The 18,699-nt window shown below is 39.5% G+C and overlaps 2 protein-coding genes across 2 annotated transcripts; one reads left to right on the top strand and one right to left on the bottom strand.

The window, feature by feature from the left end:
* Positions 1 to 5,353: 5,353 nt before the first annotated feature.
* Positions 5,354 to 5,743, top strand: LOC148789913 (uncharacterized). The gene has a single exon (XM_088893809.1). It carries the CDS (start codon positions 5,354 to 5,356, stop codon positions 5,741 to 5,743), a length of 390 nt encoding a protein of 129 aa, XP_088749935.1.
* Positions 5,744 to 9,137: 3,394 nt separating this feature from the next.
* LOC148789912 (uncharacterized) lies at positions 9,138 to 9,692 on the bottom strand. Its single transcript, XM_088893808.1, has one exon. It carries the CDS (start codon positions 9,690 to 9,692, stop codon positions 9,138 to 9,140), a length of 555 nt encoding a protein of 184 aa, XP_088749934.1.
* Between the last annotated feature and the right edge of the window lie 9,007 nt (positions 9,693 to 18,699).

The following is an 18,699-nucleotide window of genomic DNA, read 5'->3' as shown; positions in this document are numbered from 1 at the left end:
AAGCATGTAGCCTCAAGGTGTTACCGAGTAACAGATCAAACTGCACGCCTTTCCTTTCTCGTTAGCTAATAATGCTAAGGATTGGCTTTACTACCTACCCTCCGGTTCCATCACCACATGGAATGATATGAAAAGGGAATTCCTTGAGAAGTTCTTCCCTGCTTCCCGAGCGGCTAATATCAGAAAGGAGATCTGTGGCATAAGACAATTAAGTGGGGAAACTCTCTACGAATACTGGGAAAGATTCAAGAAACTATGTGCCAGCTGTCCGCAACATCAAATTCCAGACCAGCTCCTTATCCAATATTTTTACGAAGGGTTACTACCAATGGGATATGAGTATGATCGATGTAGCAAGCGGAGGAGTGTTGGTGAACAAAACTCCTACACAAGCAAGAGAATTGATCTCAAACATGGCAGCCAACTCTCAACAGTTCGGCTATAGGCTCAACCCTCCAGCAACCCATGCTAACGAGGTAAACATCTCCTCCCTAGAACAAAAAATTGCAAGCCTGACCACTCTTGTCTGTCAATTGGCCACAGGCAATATACAAACAGTGAAGGCTTGCGGTATTTGTTCAACTCCGGGACATCCAACTGACATGTGCCCTACGCTCCAAGATGAACCTTACGAACAAGCTAATGCTGTTGGAGGATGATGAGACTGAAAAGAACCCTATTTTTGTCCCCTAATTTTCATCTTTTTACATCACTTTAGCACTTAAATGAACTCATTACTCTTGTATTTCGATTCAGGGAAATAAAGAAGGCAATTGGAAGAAAACAGGGCAAATCGGGTGATTTTGCACAATTTCGGTGACAGTCTCTGGGCCTAACTCTCAATTCTGGACTCCGAATTGTACAATTCAAGAAGCATTAGAAAGATGAAAGGAAGGCCCACAACTTTTATGTTTTGGGTTTTGACATATTCGGCCCGAATCGAGTACAAAAATGAGCCCGAAGTCGAAACAAGTTCGCAGCCAGGCCCATTTCACAACTTGAGCCCAACTCGCAGAAGTACCTTGAAGCAGCCCAACTCAAATTCAAGAGTCAAGAGTCCAAATCTCGAATGTAATCTCCAAAGAGAGAGTCTTATCAGATCTATAGTCTTGAATGTAATCCTAGAAAGATAAGAAGATTGAGATTAGATCATTAGATAAGAGATAGAATAGGATTAGTTCAAAGAGGATCAAGACTCCATAAAGATAAGATGATCTCCTAGAAGGAGTTGGAAAACAGCCCTCTCCTTGGGCTATATAAAGAGGGGGGTGAACCAGCTCTGGCATCACTCACTCCAAGATCCAAGAGATCACCAAGCAACTCAAGAAACTCAAGAGAGCAGTTCGGCCATGGAGAAGCAGAGCATGGAGATTGCACAGATCATGAGCAGCTAAGCTTCTTTTTCTGGTTCAAGGGAGGAGGTTCGATTGTGCCATTGTGAGGTTCTATAGTTAATTTATTTTCTTGCTTTTTAATTTAAGTATTCATTGGTCTGACAAACTGAATTAATGTTGATTTTCCTACTGCTATCCATGATTTCGGTGATCCGTAATTGTCACAAATAGTGGTACAAGTAGCAATTAGGTTAATATCTTTCTGGGTCAATTGTTCGTGACAGCCTTTGACCAATGTATTGACATGTTTTAACCTAAAGGGAATCGATGGAACAAGATTCAATAATTGCAGCTATCTCAATTATTGTTATTTTGGTTTAACTGTTTTCACAAAGCTTAATGCTATCATTAATTAATATGGAGCGCTATCGTACCCAGTTGATTAAAGATAAGTGTTGATCGAATGCTGGGTTTGGTCAACTGATTTAGGAAAACACAAGGTTTATTATGGCTATCCTAATAAATCTAAGGTTAAATGCTTGAATCGCAAGAATGCTGAAATTTACCTAGGATCGATGGCCAATCGATTCAACCCGAACCTTTGAACCAGAATTCGGTAAGACTGATTTTCTCTTGTTTGTCTAGTTTGTTATTCTTTTAATTTTAGTTATTAAATTTTCCCATTCAATTACTTTATCCATTCGGCTAAGAGATTACTGAATTGCTCCTTGTGGGATTCGACGTAGTACCACTTTTTACTGCAATTATTTGATTGTGGGACTAGTACTAATTTTGAGGGATTCGACAACCCGTCAGAGGATTCCCCCAAAAGAGATACGATCCCTACTCAAATACCTACAATGCAGGATGGAAGGATCATCCCAACCTTAACTATGGAACCAAGCCCTTCGGCTTCCAACATCAGCATCAAGCTAGGCCACCGGTTCCACCATATTCATCCTCTTCCAATCCAGGTATGTCTCTCGATGAAATTGTGAAAGCCCTTGCAACTAATGCTCAACAATTTCAACAGGAGACGAGGACAAGCATCTGAAACCTAGAGAATTAGGTCAGCCAGTTAGCAATGGCTATGAGTCGAATGGAATCCCAATCATCAGGGAGGCTACCTTCCCAGACCACGACCAACCCGAAACAGAATGCTAGCGCTATCACATTGAGAAGCGGGAAGGAGCTGATTGAACCCAATCAAGAAGCACCCAAGGATACAACCAAAAAGAAGACACCATCTCCCCAAACGGATTCAAGCGGAAAGCCACCCCAAGCCATAGTCATCGCTCCACCTTTTCCTAGCCGATTTGCGAGATCCAAGACGGAGGAGCAAGATAAAGACATTCTTGAGACATTCCGCAAAGTTGAGGTAAACATCCCCCTCCTTGATGCAATTAAGCAAGTGCCCCACTATGCCAAATTCCTCAAGGAGCTGTGCACAACTAAGAGAAGGCTGAAAGGCGATGAGAAAGTCCATATAGGAGAAAATGTTTCAATCATTCTTCAGAAAAGACTACCCCCTAAATGCAAGGATCTAGGTATGTTCACCATTCCCTGTAAAATAGGAAATGTCCAGATCAAAAAAGCTATGCTAGACCTAGGAACTTCGATAAATGTCATGCCCCATTCTATTTACACAACCATGAATCTCGGACCATTAAAAGAAACGGGTGTGATCTTATAGCTTGCCGATCGATCTACTACAAACCCGAAGGGAGTCTTGGAGGATGTTCTAGTCCAAGTTAATAATTTGGTCTTTCCTACCGATTTTGCTGGAAGAAGATAATTCTTCTAACTCGACTCCAATTTTGCTGGGAAGACCCTTTCTTAAGACGTCCAAAACAAAAATCGATGTGCATAAGGGGACACTTACCATGGAATTCGATGGTGAAATTATTAAATTTAATATCTATGATGCCATGAGATACCCTAATGATGCGCATTCCATTTTTTCTATAGACATTGTTGACTCTTTAGTGCAGCAAACTTTTGAGCAAGATGATGAAGACACACTAAGAGTTGCACTTAACAATGGGCCTGATCGACTGCAACGAGCAGAGCAAAAGTTCATGCTGAATTCGAAATTGCAAACTTTGACTTCTGAACTGAACTCTTTTGAATTTGCTCATAATTCTTCTTTCATTAGTTTACCCATATCTCACGCAAGACTCCTTTCATCTATTGTGCAGGCACCCCAGCTGGAGCTGAAATCATTACCGAAGCACCTTAAGTACATGTTCCTAGGCAAGGGGGAGACATTACCCGTGATAGTTTCTTCCAAACTTGATGCATTGGAAGAAAGGAAACTGATTCAAGCACTTAAGGAACGCAAGGAAGCGATCGGATGGACTGTAGGGGATAAGCCCATCTACCTGTATGCACAAAATACTCTTGGAAGAAGACTCCAAACCTGCAATCGGAGCCCAACGCCGATTAAACCCACCGCTGATGGAGTAGTGAAGAAAGAAGTTCGCTCTTTCCTTGGACATGCAAGATTCTATCGGAGATTCATCAAGGATTTCTCCAAGATAACTCGCCCCTTATGTAATTTACTCCAGAAAGATGTGATGTTTGATTTTGATGAAGGGTGCAGGGAAGCCTTTGATAAGCTGAAGGAATCGTTGACTACAGCCCCAGTCATCCAGCACCGAATTGGGATCTTCCCTTCGAGATTATGTGCGACGCAAGCAATTATGCCATCAGTGTTGTTCTGGGACAGAGGGTTGGAAGAGCCGCTCATGCAATATATTATGCTTCGAGGACCCTTGATGCTGCCCAATGCAATTATTCAACAACAGAGAAGGAACTCTTGGCTGTAGTTTTTGCCTTAGAAAAATTTCGTTCATATTTATTGGGTACTAAGGTGATTGTTTATTCTGATCATGCAGCCCTAAAATATTTGCTCGCCAAGAAAGAAGCGAAGCTGAGGCTTATCCGCTGGATTCTCCTGCTACAAGAATTTAACATCGAAATCTGTGACAAGGGTGCAAAAAATTTGGTTGCAGACCATCTTAGTAGGCTGACTACAAGTGAAGAGGCAACACCCTTGAATGACGAGTTCCCAAATGAGCACCTTTTCGCAATTCAAGAAGGAACTCCATGGTATGCAGATATTGTTAATTATTTGGTTACTAGAACCATACTAGTAGAATTAACAAGGGCTCAAAGAGATAAGGTAAAAAGCGATGCCAAGTACTACATCTGGGATGACCCATATCTATGGAAGCAATGCTCCAATCAGGTCCTTCGAAGGTGTGTGCCCGACCCCGAAATCCCCTCCATTCTTCACTTCTGCCATTCATATGCCTGTGGGGGCCATTTTGGCCCAAAAAGGATAGCACGAAAGATACTGGAGTGTGGATTATTCTCGCCTACCCTATTTCATGATGCTTACATGTTATGCAAGGCCTGTGAACAATGCCAAAAGATAGGTAACTTAAGCCATAAAGATCAAATGCCACTTACCCCTATACTGATATGTGAAATATTTGATGTATGGGGTATAGATTTCATGGGCCCATTCCCTTTCTCTTTCGGTAATGTTTACATCCTACTAGCTGTAGATTATGTTTCGAAATGGGTAGAAGCTAAAGCTACCCGGACTGATCATGCTAAGGTTGTTGTAGATTTTGTCAAGTCCCATATTTTCTCCGGGTTCGGAATGCCTAGGGCGATAATAAGTGACCGAGGCACTCACTTCTGCAACCGAGTGGTGGAAGCTCTATTCAAGAAATACAATATCACCCATCGAATTTCCACTGCATACCACCCACCCACAAACAAGTGGACAAGCCGAAGTGTCCAACAGGGAGATGAAATCCATACTTGAAAAAACAGTTGACCCCAGAAGGAAGAATTGGAGTTTGAGACTCAACGATGCACTATGGGCTAACCGCACAGCCTACAAAACTCCTATAGGTATGTCTCCCTACCGTTTGGTATTCGGCAAGCCATGTCTTCTCCCTGTGGAACTGGAACATAAAGCATATTGGGCGGTCAAACAATGCAACATGCGCATGGATGAGGCAGGAGAACAGAGGAAGTTGCAGCTACAAGAACTAGAAGAGATCCGCAATGACGCTTATGAGAGCTCTCTAATCTACAAGGAAAAGACAAAAGCCTTCCATGACAAGACGATTTCAAGAAAAGATTTTGCAGTTGGTCAGAAAGTTCTTCTTTTCCATTCTAGGCTTAAACTCTTTCCCGGTAAGTTGCGATCTCGGTGGGTTGGACCTTTCACTGTTACTAACGTCTTACCCTATGGAGCAATTGAGATTCAGAGTGCAACCACAGGCAAGAGGTTCAAGGTAAATGGGCACCGTCTAAAACCCTTCTATGAAGGATTTCAGGTATACAAAGTGGAAGAGGTACCTCTCGAAAGTCCGATCTATACAGAGTAGGGCATGAAACTCTGTCTCCCCACCCACCTTCCACCGCATCAGGGAACTTTGTTCTTTTCTTCTACTTGTTTTTTTAGTTTCCACCTTTTATTAAGTTTTAAGTGTGGGGGGGGGGGAGAGTACAGGCTTTAACCGTTTTATTTCAGTAAAAAAAAAAAAAACACTAAACTCCTTTGAAATCAATTGAAACAATATTTTGGGAAAATTCTTGTGGACCTAGTAATGAGGTACAATTAAGGAGTACACGACTTTTCTGAAGCCATTTCCCTTTTAAGCTAGTCCTAAATTCAGGTTTAAGTAAATAGGGAAAATACTTTACCATTTCTACAATTGGTAGGATGGAGCATAAAATGCACCTGCCAGCCAAGTAATCCGATGGTAGGATGGAGCATAAAATGCACCTACCATCCAAGTCATCTGATAGTAGGACGGAGCATAAAATGCACCTACTGACCAAGTAATCCAAAAGTGAGATGGAGCATAAAATGCACTCACTTCTTCAGAGGAGAGAAAAGGAAAATAAAAAGAGAAAAGATAAAAAGGTTTTCCCTGATTTACTACCTGGTTTGCAGTAGCAAAAATTGGATTGACTGATGAATGAGTCGTGTATGACTTGGTTGTGTTGATTTAACGGTTCGCAATAATTAACCTATAATATTTGTGGAGAAAGATGAAGGGGAGTTGAGTTTAAAAATTGGTAGGATAGCTAGTTTATTCTTGTTCTTTTTATCCTGAATTCTGACTTGCCCGAGGACAGGCAAGGTTTAAGTGTGGGGGGATTTGATGAGAATCAAATTTTTCATATCTTTATCCCTCAATATTCAGTAATTTACACTTAATTGGAACCTAATTGGACTCATTACTCTTGTATTTCGATTCAGGGCAAGCAAGAAGGCGATTGGAAGAAAACAAGGCTAATTAGATGATTTTGCACAGTTTCAGCACCGTTCAGTGATCTGGGCATAACTCTCAAGGTATAAGAACGATATCTTTATACTACTTGATAACTAGTGCACTTGCTAGGGTTATATAATTATAGCTATCAATAGTGACAGGATCAGCCCTTTTGTCGGACAAAGGTAATGATCGGGGATGCACTCGCTCTGATGGAAACCAAATCTTCCAGCAGCCGATTTCAATCGTTAAAATTTGTTTTTGCAAAATATATTTATATAAAGATATACATATATATTACGGTTCAAATTGTTTGCAAAAGGTTTTAATTCATGGGATCCATGTGAGTAGAGAGTGCAGCATTGTTCCTTGCAGCCGAGGGAGAGGTCCTCTCTTGTCAGGCAGTGTTTGATCATTATGGGCTGAGAGGTTAAGTGTAAGACCATTGAGGGTAATACTTGATGGGCTAATCTTGCATCGGCCAGGCCTTGTAACAGAGGCTAGGCTAAACCCATATGGCTGATGTGTAGATCAATGTTTGGGTCCCACACCATACAAAGAAGCCGAACTGGGCAGCAGTTTGGAAAGTTAATGAGCACATAGACTTATTGGGCCTAAAGCCCATTTCGAGCTGGTCTAATTTGATTAGTTAAAGAAGGGGCAAATCTGGGATTTGGATCAGCAAATAGGATAGGGAGTTATCCCTATCCACTCAGAGACTCTAGATCCAAATAGATATTTGGATCTAGAAAGCTCCTAATGAGATTAGGAGGGCTGATCTAATCTGCAGATAAGATAAGGGTTTTTCCTTATCTCTTAAAGAGAGTCCAGATCCAGATAAGGATTTGGATCAGGAAACTCCTAATGAGACTAGGAGCTCTCTTTAAGGCTATAAAAGGAGGAAGAGGGCGAACCTCCAGATACATCAAATCATCAGATCTAAGATCACAGAGAGAGAAGACAGCAACAGTGTGACTGCGCCATCTTCTCCCTGCGTCCTGCTCCTGTTGCCGCCATTGCTAGTTTGATCTCCATTCTTGTAGGAGCGATCAAGAAAGGATCTTGATATTAGTCTTTGGAGAAAGACTGATCTGAAGTCGTGCTCATAGCCTCTATCGAATTCTTGCTAAAGGATTCGGTTCTTGGGAAGAACACTGCTGATTCTGCTCCACCCTACACTGTGTCACCTTCAGTGATAGCAGTCTTTGGAAATTTCTTTGGGCGTGAACACCTTCATTGGGAGTTACTGCTACTCTGTATTAGGTATATCCCTCTCCTACCTTTTGGTTTCAAATCTGGTTCGGTTTAGGTTCAAGATTGATCCTTGAAAATGCTGATTTTCCAAAACAGAGAATGTGATTCCCAGATGGGAGAGAGAGAAATTTTGAAATTTTTCCAAACCTACTTATAGGGTTCGGCCATCCATATGATGGATCTCTCATCCCTTCACTAATAGGATTAGGAGAACCTCCCTTTAAGGCTATAAATAGGAGAGCAGGGCGGACCTCCAAACACACTCACAGTCTGTTGAATTAAGAGAGAAGACAACACACAGTTCGACTACTGAAGAATTTGATTCTTGCTGAAGAGTCGTCCTGCTGATTCTGCTTCACATCACACTACGTCATCTTCAGGGGGAGCAGATTTTGGTTTTCTCCTTGGGCATGAACACCTTCGTTGGGAGTTACTGTTACTCCATATCATGTATATTCCTCTCCTCCCTTTTGGTTTCAGATCTGGTCCGATTTGTTTCAAGATTGATCATTGAAAATGCAGTTTTCTAAAATAGGGAATGTGATTCCCAAATGGGGGAGAGAGAAATTTTTGAAATTTCACCCAACTTTCTTGTAGGGTTTGGCCATCCATATGATGGATCTCTCATCCCTTCAAAGAGACACGGTTACTAAGTCTAGGGTGTCCATTGACCTTTTATTCCTTTCTTTTTTTTTTGCAGAACTTGAAGGTAATCCACTGTCTCTTAACAATTTGAAGAATTTTTTGTCTAATTTTTCAATCTTTCTCTTCTTATTTTGACAAGGGCAAACTTGGGAGTATTTTCCAATTTCCAAATGGTTTCGACAATATTCAAACAAGACCAATTTTGACTCCTATCACTTGCTACCAATTTCTACAAAATTCAATATTCTTTTATCAGATTTCTTACTTTTTTTGTTTGGGAATCTCTTTTAATGGAAAATTTTAAAAATTTCAGTAGTTCTACATATTTAAAGGCTTAGCTTCTCAAATTTTTCAATTTTTCTCTCTATTTCCTCACCCCCAACTTAAATGCAATTGTCCCCAATGGCATGACTAGAATGATGCAAAGAAGATTTGGGCCAAAGGGAACAACGAGTAGGGTTTTCTTGAGGGGTTCAAGGTATGCCACTCGTCTTGAATCAAGAAAATAAAAAAAAAAACTCTAATCCAAAAATTAATTGAAAAAATTACGTTGCGTTGCCTCCCAACCAGCGCTAAGTTTAACATCTTCAACTAGACGCATTTACGCACTTCTTCCATCTACACTCTCTGACTCACTTTTATCTTCATACAAACAGGGCTCAGACTGTGCTAACCAAGGGGCAGACAGGGCATCTAAAAGATTATCAACTACATCTATCTTGCACTCATCTTCCCCTAGGTTTGGATACTTAAAGGCACTAAGAACGTTTGACTGGACTTTCTGCTTCCCTAATGAAATGTCCATTTCTCCCGATTTACATTTAGTGTTTGCATTGGCCGTTGCTAGAATCGGACATCTTAAGATTATCGGGATGTGGTTCAATTCCTCGGTTAGGGTCATGTATGGGATGATGAAATCCACTGGGAGGTGACAACCCTCTACCCTGACAATGACGTCCTCAATAACACTTAGAGGAGCCTTGACTGACAAATCAGCAAGTTGCAGAATTACTGGGGTAGGTTCTAACTCGCCGATCCTGAACCTGTCATGAATGAACGGAAGCATATTTGTACTGACCCCTAGATCCAATAAGGCCCGATCAAAGGTGATTCTAGGGATAACACAGCTTATGTGAGGAACACTAAGGTCTTTCATTTTTCGGGGAAAGTGATTTAGAAGAGCTGCACTAACATCTACCGAGAGCATTATTCTTTGTGGGGTCGATCGTGGCTACATCATTTGAGTACACAGCTCTTTTAAAAACTTGGCATAGACTGGGATATGTTGGATCACGTCGAGGAGAGGGAAGTTAATATGGACTTCCTTGCTCTCCTCATTGCGAGTCTCTTTGTTCTTTCGCACCGGCCCGACTGTGAGTGTAGTTGGAAAGGGAACTATGGGTTGGTTCACTATAGGCTGTAGATTTTCCTTTACTTTTTCTCCCCCCCCAACTTAGGGTCTTCCTGCTCCTTTTCTTCTTCTTTAATTTTCTTCTACTCACACGGCTCCTCTAAAATCCTCTCACTCCTTAAGGTTGTAATAACCTTTGTATTTTCAAGTTGAGGGTCCTTAGGAAGTGGTTGAATCTGCTGTGGAGGAAATCCTGGTGGCTGATTTCTAGGGTTCGTAACTAGTTGACTCGATAGTGAAGGAATGAGAGATCCATCATATGGATGGCCGAACCCTGCAGGAAGGTTGGGCGAAATTTCAAAAATTTCCTCTCCCCTCATCTGGGAATCACATTCCCTATTTTTAGAAAATCTGCATTTTCAAAGATCAATCTTGAACCATAAACCGAACCAAATCTGAAACCAGAAGCAAGAGAGGGATATACCTAATAGGGAGAAATAGTATCTCCCAACGAAGGTGTTCACGCCCAAAGAAAGACTCCTAAGACTGCTCCCACTGAAGATGACACAGTGAATGTTGGAGCAGAATTAGCAGTGTTCGTTCTACGAACCGAACCCTTCACAAGAATTCGTTGGAGGCTATGAGCACAACTTCAAATCAGCCTTTCTCTAAACGCTGATATCAAGATCCAATCTTGATCATTCGTACTTGAAAGAGGAGATCAAACGGGCAGTGTGGCGGCAGCGGCAGGAAGGAGGAGGCAGAGAAAAAATAGCACAGTGATGCTATGTTCTCTCTTCTATAACTCTTGCTCTGAGACTGAGGATGTGATTTTCTTAGAGGCTGCCGCCCCTCCTCCTTTTATAACTTTAAAGGGATCAGCTCCTAATCCCATTAGGAGTTGCTGATCCAAATCATATTTGGATCTGAATTCCCTTTAAGTGATAAGAATAGACCCTTATCTTATTTGCAGATTAGATCAGCCCTCTCCTAATCTTATTAGGAGATTTCCAGATCTGAATCTGTATTCAGATCTGGACTCTCTGAGTGGATAGGTTTAAGACCCTATCCAATCTGCTAATCTAATCTCAGATCCGCCCCTTTATTTAACTGATCAAATCAGCTCAGTTCGAAATGGGCTTTAGGCCCATGAAGTCTTAGTGCTCAGTATGCTTCCAAACAGTTACCCAGTTGGGCTTCTTTGTATGGCGTGGGACCCAAACATTGATCTACACATCAGCTACATGGGCTCCTAATGGACCCAACACTCCCTGAGCCCATCACATGGGCTCCTAATGGGCCCAACACTTACACTAAGTGGTCCCTGGGCCAAGCCACCTTATAAAAGCAAAGGGACTGTGGGCAGATGCAAGATTAGCCCATCAGGTATTACCCTCAATGGTCTTACAGTTAACCTCGCAGCCCATAATGATCATGCACTACCTGACAAGAGGGGACCTCTCCCTCGGATGCAAGGAACAGTGTTGCACTCTCTACTCACATGGATCCCGGGAATTAAAACCTTTTGCAAACCTTTTGAAACCATATATATATATATATTTATATCCGTATATAAAATATATTTTGCAAAACAAATTTCAACGATTGAAATCGGCTACCGGCAGTCTTGGTTTCCATCAGAGAGAGTGCATCCCTGATCATTACCTTCGTCCGACAAAGGGGCTGATCCTATCACTATGATCACCCATTGAAGGGATGAGAGATCCATCGTATGGACGCCCAAAACTTGTGGAATAAAGGGGCGAATTTCAAAATTTTTTCTCTCCCTTTCAACTGGGAATCGCATTCCCTATTTAGAAAATCATATTTTCAATGATCAATCTTGAACCATAAACTGAACCAGATCTGAACCAAAAGGAGTAGGAGAAGATTATACCTGATACGGAGAAAAAGTATCTCCCAACGAAGGTGTTCACGCCCAAGGAAGGATCCAAAGACTGCTCCCACTGGTGGCACAACAGTGTCAGCCTTATCAGGATAGATCTCCCCAGACCGACCCACTGGCTGTAAACATTCTAAACTAACACGAGTCTCATTAAGTGTCCAGTCTCATTAAGTGTCCAGTTCAAAGATTCAATTAATCCTACATTGTATGTGCCTAGGGTCTCACCCTGGCAGCTGAGACAGGCCACCCCAACCAACTTGGTGGCACAACAATGTCAGCCTTATCAAGATAGGTCTCCCCAGACCGACCCACTAGCTGTGAACATTCTAAACTAACACGAGTCTCATTAAGTGTCCAGTTTAAGGGTATTACACAGAAACATACCAAGGGAACATTAATCAAATATGCACTTTTATTCATTTACAATAAACTCATAAAGTACATCATTTTGATTAAAGCTAAGGGCATACAAAACTGTCCAACAATTGGAGCTAAGGGCATACACTGTCTAATAGATAGTTGCCCTACTTCTCTCCTCACCTTGGCTTTTGCCAGCTTTCCTATTTGGCTCTCTAGTCTATCGATGAATTGTTGCTGATTTAGGATCAACTACTGAAGCTACATGAATTGGTATCTACTGTATGAGCTTTAGGAGGTTGTGGGTAAGCTTGATAAGCTTGAGCTGGTTGATTCCTACGGTACATCTGTTGGAATTGGTTTTGTACTTGTGGCCTCTGAAATTGCTGAGCCATGGAGTTAGATGGATGATGATACTATTGGGACTGTGTATTGGTTTGACATAGTTGAGCCGATTGAGTCCTAGGGTAACCATTGTACTCCTAATGGGTCTGGCCTTCAGACCATTGAGAGTGCACATCTGGTAGGGGGGTTTCTTGGGCTTGGGCCCTGTAAGTGAAGTTGGGCTGATTTTCCCACCGAGGGTTATATGGACTAAAGAATGGGTTAGCATTGGGTTGGAAAAATCTATTGGGCGCATGTACTTGATTTGGCATGACTGGTTGACATGGACCCGCCGCAAGGCACTAGCTAACATGATGGGCCGGGCTTGCACAAATGGAACATGATGGATAGGATGACAAGGTTGGGTATGAGCCACTTTGCTGACGATTTGCAAGGACTTGATCAATTCTGTGGGCCATCCCATTAATCTTGTCCAGTTGTCGAGACACATGGTTCCAGTCTATCTGTGGCTTAGGTTGGAAGTAGTTTCTCATTCCACAAACTCCAGCCATTGAATTCATTTTGTTTTAACCCCCTTTTTTGTTGAAATGTGAATTTTAAATTTTGAATTTTAATTTCAAATTTGGATTTAGAAATTTAAATTCTGAAATTTAAACTCAAGTTTGAATTTTTTATTTTTTTTATTTTCTCTTTTTTTAATTCGAAATTTAAATTTTTTAAATTTAAATTCCAATTTGGATTATGAAATTCAAATTCAAATTTGAATTTTTAAATTTAAAAATAAAATGCAAGCAATTCACACACACGACCTACGGACTAAACCTAGGGTTTCCTAAACTAGTGGTTCAACCAATGTGAATCCTTTTAGGTTCACTTGGAATTACACCACTTCCTTTGGTTAGTCAGGAAAGAGATGGAGATGTGGGAGGCTCCCCTTGCTCTCGCAAGGACCTAATTAAGTAATCACAAAACCCGCTTAGGCGTAGCCGTTTAACCTCTTCCCTTAGACACCAACCGCCTGTTATGGAAAGTAATTACAAGCTTTCCTAAAATTCAGCACGCCTTTGAACCAAGTGTGAGGCTTCCCTAAAGGATCTTGCTATCCAAATTTTAAATTAGGGTTAGGGTGAACCGCACGTGAAGGGTGGTGATTTTTGGGCCAAGGAAGGGTGATTAAACCCCCACCTTATCTTATTTAAGTTGGATGCCCTTAAATTGATTAACGAAACAAAAACAATCAAACAAAATGAATACAACTAATTACAATTTATGAACAATTATGTCTAAAATGCAATTCAGCAATATCAAAAAATAATAAAAAATCTAAGCACGAGAAGCAATTAAAATAATAAAAAGAAAGAAAACTTAACACATTCACAACTAACAAGATAATTTCAGCAATTAAATAAACCTATATGACACATGCTCTAGAATATCAAACCCTAAATATTGGAATAAAAATGCGAGAAATATATTCACCAATTTTTTTTAACTAAAAATTTAAATTTTTGGAAATTTAAATTCAAATTCAGATTTTGAAATTTAAATTCCTAAAATTTAAATTTGAATTTTTAAATTTAATTGTTTTCAATTTTTTTTAAATTCAAAATTTAAGATTTAAATTTCAAAATTTGAAATTGCAATTCAAATTCGAATTAAAATTTAAATTTAAATTCAAATTTAAAATTTAAACTCAAATTCGAAAATTTCAACAATTTCTTATTTAGCAATTAATTATTCAATTAAATAACTAAAAAAAGAAATTAAATAAAACAACAAATAATAATTGCAAACTGAAAATAAAACAACAATTAATTGTAATAAACAGAATTAACAACTACCAAAAATAAATTCTAACAAGATAATTGCTATTCTAAAAATTAAGCTGAAAATAAAATGAACAAAAAGAAAATTATGCACGAAATAAATAAAATAGGACGAACAAATTTTTATATTTTTTTCTATGTTTCTTTAAATAAAAGAAAAACACAAATCCAAAAAATTAAACCGAAAATAAAATAAACAAAAGAAAAATACGCTACAAAAATAAATAAAATAAAATAAACAAAAAAATATTTATTTTCTTTTGTATTTTTTGTTTATTTTTTAAATAAAAGAAAAATATAAATTTAAAAACTAAACTTAAAATAAAAATAAAATCAAAAAAAAATCAAAAATCACTATTCTACCAAAAAAGGGAGTTCGAAAGTTAAAAGTAAAAATTAAAAATAAAATGGGACGACTACACCTGAAATGCTGATGAGAATGCAAAATATCATATTTTTCTCCCTTAATGTTTAGTCTTTTATACTTATTTAGTGCCTAAATGGACTCATTACTCTTATATTTTGAATTAGGGCACAATTGGAGGCGTTAAGTGAAAAACGAAGCTAATCGGGTTATTTTGGACAATTCTGGACAGTTTTGGCATTGCGTCGTAATTTGGGCATAACTTTCTCATCCAAACTCCAATTGAGATGATTCAAGATGCATTGGGGAATGATAAGAAAAAGCTCTACAACTTTCATGTTTTGAGTTTTGATAGATACTGAGTGCATCGAGGTCGAAATCGGGCCCAAAATAGCTGCAACCGCACTACTAACGTGTTGAAAACGTTCCTTAGCCTGCAAGTTTTCATATGCGAAATCACCACTCTCCCACTTGCATTAGAACTTTGTTTTATCTTATTTTTAATATTTTTCTTGATAAGTCAGACTTGGAGACTGTTATCTGGAGAAATTTTAGGAGATTTTGTAGGCTTCTGATGCAGCTCAGGATAGAAACTATTGAGAGCCATAGTCTGCTTCACAGGTATGGCTATGGAAGAAAGCCACACGAGCAACCTGCAGAGATCAAGGAAGATAACAGAGAAATATAGAGAGAGAGTAATGAAAGAATTGTGATCATGTATATCCCCTTCCGTCTGTGCACAGTCCTTTTATATACACTCCTATACATCATTAACAGACTAACTGCTCCTATACATCATTAACAGACTAACTGCTTGTAACTATCAAGAACAAGTATTGACAAAATAACAGAAATAACAATGTAACAGAAATAACGAACTCCAACTAACTCCCTAACACTGACAACTCAGCAAGCTCGGTAACTGCATTGCATAAAATCCCCCCTCCTCAAGAACCTTTGTCCTCAAAGGTCAAAAGTGGGATACTTCTGACAAAGGTCATAATAAAATTCCCAATTAGCCTCCTAGGGTGGCCGATTGCGCCATTTAACGAGCACCTTTGTAGCAGCAATATTCCCACGTTTAACAAGTTGTCTATCCAAAATAGCTTCAGGTATCTTTGGAATAGTAGGATCCACCATAAAAGGAGACACATCAGAAGCAACAGGAGAAGAAACACAACAATGCTTCAACTGAGAAACATGGAAGATGTTGTGTATCTGAGCACCCACAAGAAGTTCAAGTTTATAAGCAATAGCCCCAATTCTGTCAAAAATTTTGTAGGGACCATAGTACTTAGGCCGAAGCTTAAGATGGAGCATAAAATGCACTCACACCTAGAAAACAATTGAGGAAATAAAAAGAAAAATTGGTGACGGTTGAGGTTCAAGGGGACAAAATGCAGTTGAACTCTTAATGAGGTGCAATTACAGATTCAAACCTAGTTCAAATTGATGGCTAATTTTTGTAGTCAAGGAGCTGATCTACATATTGAATGAGAGTGAAAACTAGAGCTTGAAGAATCTCATATTCTCTCTTTCCTTGGCTCTTATGCATGTGTTAAATAGTAGTTTATATGAATAGGAGTTGAATACTTACAAAATGTTTCCCGGTCACTCAATGCAATTCCCTCCTACAAACTCATCCGGTAAATGGTGAGAATAAGAAGGGGGGATGATTAGTTTATAGCTTATGTCTTAGCTTGAGGACAAGCAAAAGCTTAAGTGTGGGGGTATTTGATGAGTACATGGTTTACTTACAATTTATGCAGTTTTTGTATGAATTTTATGCCAGTTTGATTGAATTTCACCCCATCTTAGCTTGATTTCAAGAAAGAATTCAGGGGAAACCAACTCAAGAAAAAGAAGGCATAAAGCATGAAAAGAGAGCCAAAATTTAATTAATTTAGCCCAGCCGAGCCAAGAGAGCAATGGAGGAGCAATCAGCCCATGTAGCCCATGCTACATTCTTTGGGGGAACCCAAAGAGAGAGCCTAGCAAGCAAGCTAAATTCGGCCCAACAAAGAGGAGCCCATTTTAGCCCAAAAGCAGTCTAGAGTACAACCAAAATATGCTCAAAACTCAGCTAAGTTGCAGCCCAAAGTGCAGCCCAAAGGGAGCAAGGGGCGACAACTTCTAGAGGTTTCAAGAAGAAGAGAGAAGAGCAATCAATTCTAGAAGATTCAAGAGAGGGGTGAGGTGGCAGCATCCTAGGCTCCTTGAAAGCCTATAAAAGGAGGTCTCTTGAAGGGGGAGAGTGTTCAATTGCTAGAGTTTAAGGCTCTCCCCTTGGGTTCAAAATTATTGAAGAGAAGAGGAGAGGAGAAGGAGCTAGGCGCAAGAACAAGAAGGGCTGAAGAGATCCAAGAAATCAAGAGAGAAGAAGGTGAGTTCGAATTAGGGGAAAGCTTGATTGAAAGATTCTTTGTTCTATTTCTACTTAATTTGTGTTTTCTTGAGTTCGAATCCAGCTTCAATTCATGTAATTTCTCTTCCTTTCTTTCATTCCTTCTTGTTGTAATCAAATGCTGTAAAATTCAGATTGTGTAATCAAGTTCATTGAAGCATTCGAATAGACTAAATCTAATCTTGTTGTTTCTTGAATAAAGCATGAATTGTAGATCAGATTGGCCAAATTGATCTCTTAAAAATCTAGATCTGAAATTTCAGATCTAAGATTTGTAAGGACTGAATTGCTTGAGAAAGAATTCAGACCTTCATATTTCAGCTTGGCCGATTTGATCTAACTCTTGGAATTTTTAGAGTGCTTGAGAGAGACTCTAGAAATTCAGATCTGCTATTCAAGAACTGAATTGCATGCAAGGTTAGAGATAACTTGCACAATTTAGTTGGTGATCAATTCAAATCTGAATTGATGCCCTTGAAGTGTTTGATTAAATGCATGAATGATTAGATTCTTGATAGAGATATAAGAATCATCATTCTTGCATATGATGAGCATGCACTTGAAAGAGGATGTTCATTATCTTGGGGTTTCACCAAACTAAGGCTGAATCATGTCCTATTCGAATGAGTTAAGAAGGTTGATTGTTGAATCATGAATTTGGATTTTTAGCTTACTCTTTCATCTTGAATGTAAGGTATTTGAGCCAATTTTTCTTAGGTAGATTGTAGCTTAGGATTTTGGATTTGAATAAAGTTGTAATGTTTTGTTAATCAGATAAGAGTTAACCAATTTAGTATTTGTAGTTGCTTCCTAAATCCTCGTGGGAACGATACTCTACTCATCTCTTTATTACTTGAATGGCTAGTGCACTTGCTAGTGTCACAATGATTCATCATGTTTCCCGACAACAGTTAACAATGTCAGTTTTCCCATCCGTTTGTGGATGATAAGCAGAATAACACAGCAAATCAACACCTTGTAACTTAAAAAGCTCATTCTAGAAATCAGAGAGGAAAACTGGATCACGGTCAGATACAATAGAGTCAGGAAGTCCATAAAGCTTGAATACTTCATTGAGGTAGACTTGAGCTACCTGCAAGGTAGTATAAGGATGCCGAAGGGCCATAAAATGTGTTGTTTTACTAAGGCGATCTACTACAACAAATATAACATCCTTCCCAAAAGAAGAAGGCAATCCTTCAATGAAATCCATTGAAATAGAGGACCAGACAGTCGCAGGTATGGGAAGTGGCTGCAAGAAACCAGGATAAGCTGAATCATCATATTTGCAGGTTTGACAAGTTTGGCAAGCTCTTATGTACTATTGCACATCTCTATTCATTCCTTTCCAATAGAAAAGTGATTTAAGCTTTTTCAATGTAGCATCTCTCCCTAAATGTCCCCCAAGTGGTGAGTCATGCATCCACTGCAAAAGGAGTTGTTTAAGTGTAGGAAAGTTTCCAACAACTAGCTTGCCATTTCTGCGTAGCTGCCCATTACACCAAGTATAACCAGGGTGGCTATTCGGCTGTTGCTGAATATCATCAATCAGCTTTTGGAGTACTGGATCATTAGCCCAAGCCTGCTGTAATTTGGAATAAAAATCAGTA

The sequence above is a fragment of the Nelumbo nucifera genome, chromosome 8, assembly GCF_055504915.1.
Source record: "Nelumbo nucifera cultivar China Antique chromosome 8, China Antique-T2T, whole genome shotgun sequence".
NCBI classification, from domain to species: Eukaryota; Viridiplantae; Streptophyta; class Magnoliopsida; order Proteales; family Nelumbonaceae; genus Nelumbo; species Nelumbo nucifera.
The sequence above is the reverse complement of the archived record's forward strand: the minus strand, read 5'-3'. Positions and strand labels throughout refer to the sequence as shown.